We start from the raw sequence: 1,847 nt of genomic DNA, 5'->3' as shown, positions 1-1,847 counted from the left end.
TGGCCCACCCGCGCGACCACGCCCTGGGTCTGTCCCTGCGCTCCCTGACCGCACCGGGTGCGTCTCTGGGTGAGGGTCTGCGGCACCCTTCCCTTCAGACCTCCCTCCGGCATTTAGTCATCATGGACCCGTGTACCGTGTAGAGAGCATCCCTATGCCCAGACACGGTGCCTAAAACTGCTGCTTTATGCGTGTTCGCTCATAGAATCCTCCCAGAAAAACACGAAGGTGCCCTTCGTTGTTCTTACTCCCTTTACGGACGAGGAAATTGGGGCTCCAACAGGTGACGTGATTTGTCTGAGGTCGCATTGCTGGTAAGAGCAGGGGCTGACATTCGAGCTGGGTCTTGTGCACCGCGTGGGGGCCACGCCAGAGGGGGGAGCAGGAGCCTCCGGAGTATGAGTCCAGGCTCGAGCCTGGGGGAGGCAGGGCTGGAGCCAGGAGAGAGAGGCCAGGGGGCAGGGGCACAGCAGAGGGACACTCCAAGGAACGGAACCTGCCTGCCCTCGGCATGTAGAAGCCGTGTGGCCCTGTCCGTTAGCATATCATACGTGATTGACAGGCCCAGCTAATGGGGTGTTGGGGACAGAGAAAGAATGTCCATCCAGCATTCTACACTTGGTGGGCACTCAAGTGCTGATGACCCCACATGACTATAAATGTTTGGGCTCAAAAGGCGAGAGGACTGATCTCTGGGGTTCAGTTCAACGTCAGCGCTCTGTCCCCACGAGGGCTGGAAGGCAGGTAGGAGGTGGAACACAGTCATTTCATTTCATTTTATTTTTAAATTCTAGACCATGATCCTTTTAAGCCAGATGCTGCTCTTTTAGCTCTGGGCAAGCCTGTTTCTAAAAAAAGATCTCCAGTTTCAACTTCATTTCTCTCCTTTCCCACCCTACTTCCTGGAGATTGAGTCAAGAGGGAAACGGAGGTGCAGGATTTGGACTCCCCCACCGGAGTGGTACACAAGTGGAACCAGAGCTGGGACCTGAAGGTAGGGTTCCTGTATCCTGGTCTGGCCAGAGTCACTCCCCCTGCCCTACACTGGGCACCGCCCTACTCAAGACCATCGAGTATGTAGCTACCAGCCCTTACTGGCTGGACAAAACCCAGAACTCGGCACCTCACCTCCCATCTCTCCTACCTGGAGAAGTATTAAGGAGGAGCAGGCCACCAAGCCCAGGGACGCCCCAATAAGCTAGACTGCCCCTAAAATCTGCCCCTCCCACACCACCACCAGTCAACCATCCCAAAGTAGAGCCCCATCTGGCTGCCCCACCCAGAGGATCCCTGATCAACCCCCCCCCCCACAGTTGCAACTGGGGGGCCTGGGAAGGGCCAGCTCCCTTTAAGGAGCCTGGAGGGTGTGTGTGCAAGAGAAACGGGAGGGGGGCGGGGAAGGGGGCTGTGCTAGATTCAGCTCCCCGAGCCCCTTCGTGAATCCCGTCCCCACCCCTGTGCCTGCTTCTAGGTCATGAGAACTGGAAAAACGGAGCGAGGGCTTAAGAAGGGGACCGTTAGACCTAAGGAGGAATTGGGGGTGGGGGACGGCGGGAAGTGACCTCTCAAGGTCCCAGGCTGTTGCCGGCAGCCCCTCCCCCGCTCCAGGTGGGCGCGCCCAGCACGGTGATGTCACCCCAACCTGCGGCCCTCGAGGGAGGGGACAGCGAGGAAGAGGGTGAGGGCGAGGGACCGGGTGGGATCAGGTACCGGGACAGTGGCCACTCACCCAGGACACAACCCGCAGCAGGGTCTGGGGCCGCTTCGCGAAGCTCACGGGGTCTACGGCGGCCCCCGAAAGGCCCGCGCCAAACGAAGCTCCTTCCATGGCTGCCCCCAGCTGGCCG

At 59.5% G+C, this 1,847-nt stretch overlaps 1 protein-coding gene across 1 annotated transcript in view; it reads right to left on the bottom strand.

Moving 5' to 3' along the window:
* Positions 1 to 1,841, bottom strand: part of SYNGR3 (synaptogyrin 3) — a 3,961-nt gene extending 2,120 nt beyond the window's left edge. Inside the window, exon 1 of the mRNA XM_005866582.2 lies at positions 1,711 to 1,841. Within this exon, the coding sequence (XP_005866644.1) occupies positions 1,711 to 1,828 (118 nt within the window). The 5' untranslated portion in view covers positions 1,829 to 1,841. The remainder of the gene's footprint in view (positions 1 to 1,710) is intronic.
* Positions 1,842 to 1,847: the final 6 nt, after the last annotated feature.

The sequence above is a fragment of the Myotis brandtii genome, unplaced genomic scaffold (genome assembly GCF_000412655.1).
Source record: "Myotis brandtii unplaced genomic scaffold, ASM41265v1 scaffold233, whole genome shotgun sequence".
Lineage (NCBI taxonomy): Eukaryota > Metazoa > Chordata > Mammalia > Chiroptera > Vespertilionidae > Myotis > Myotis brandtii.
The sequence above is the reverse complement of the archived record's forward strand: the minus strand, read 5'-3'. Positions and strand labels throughout refer to the sequence as shown.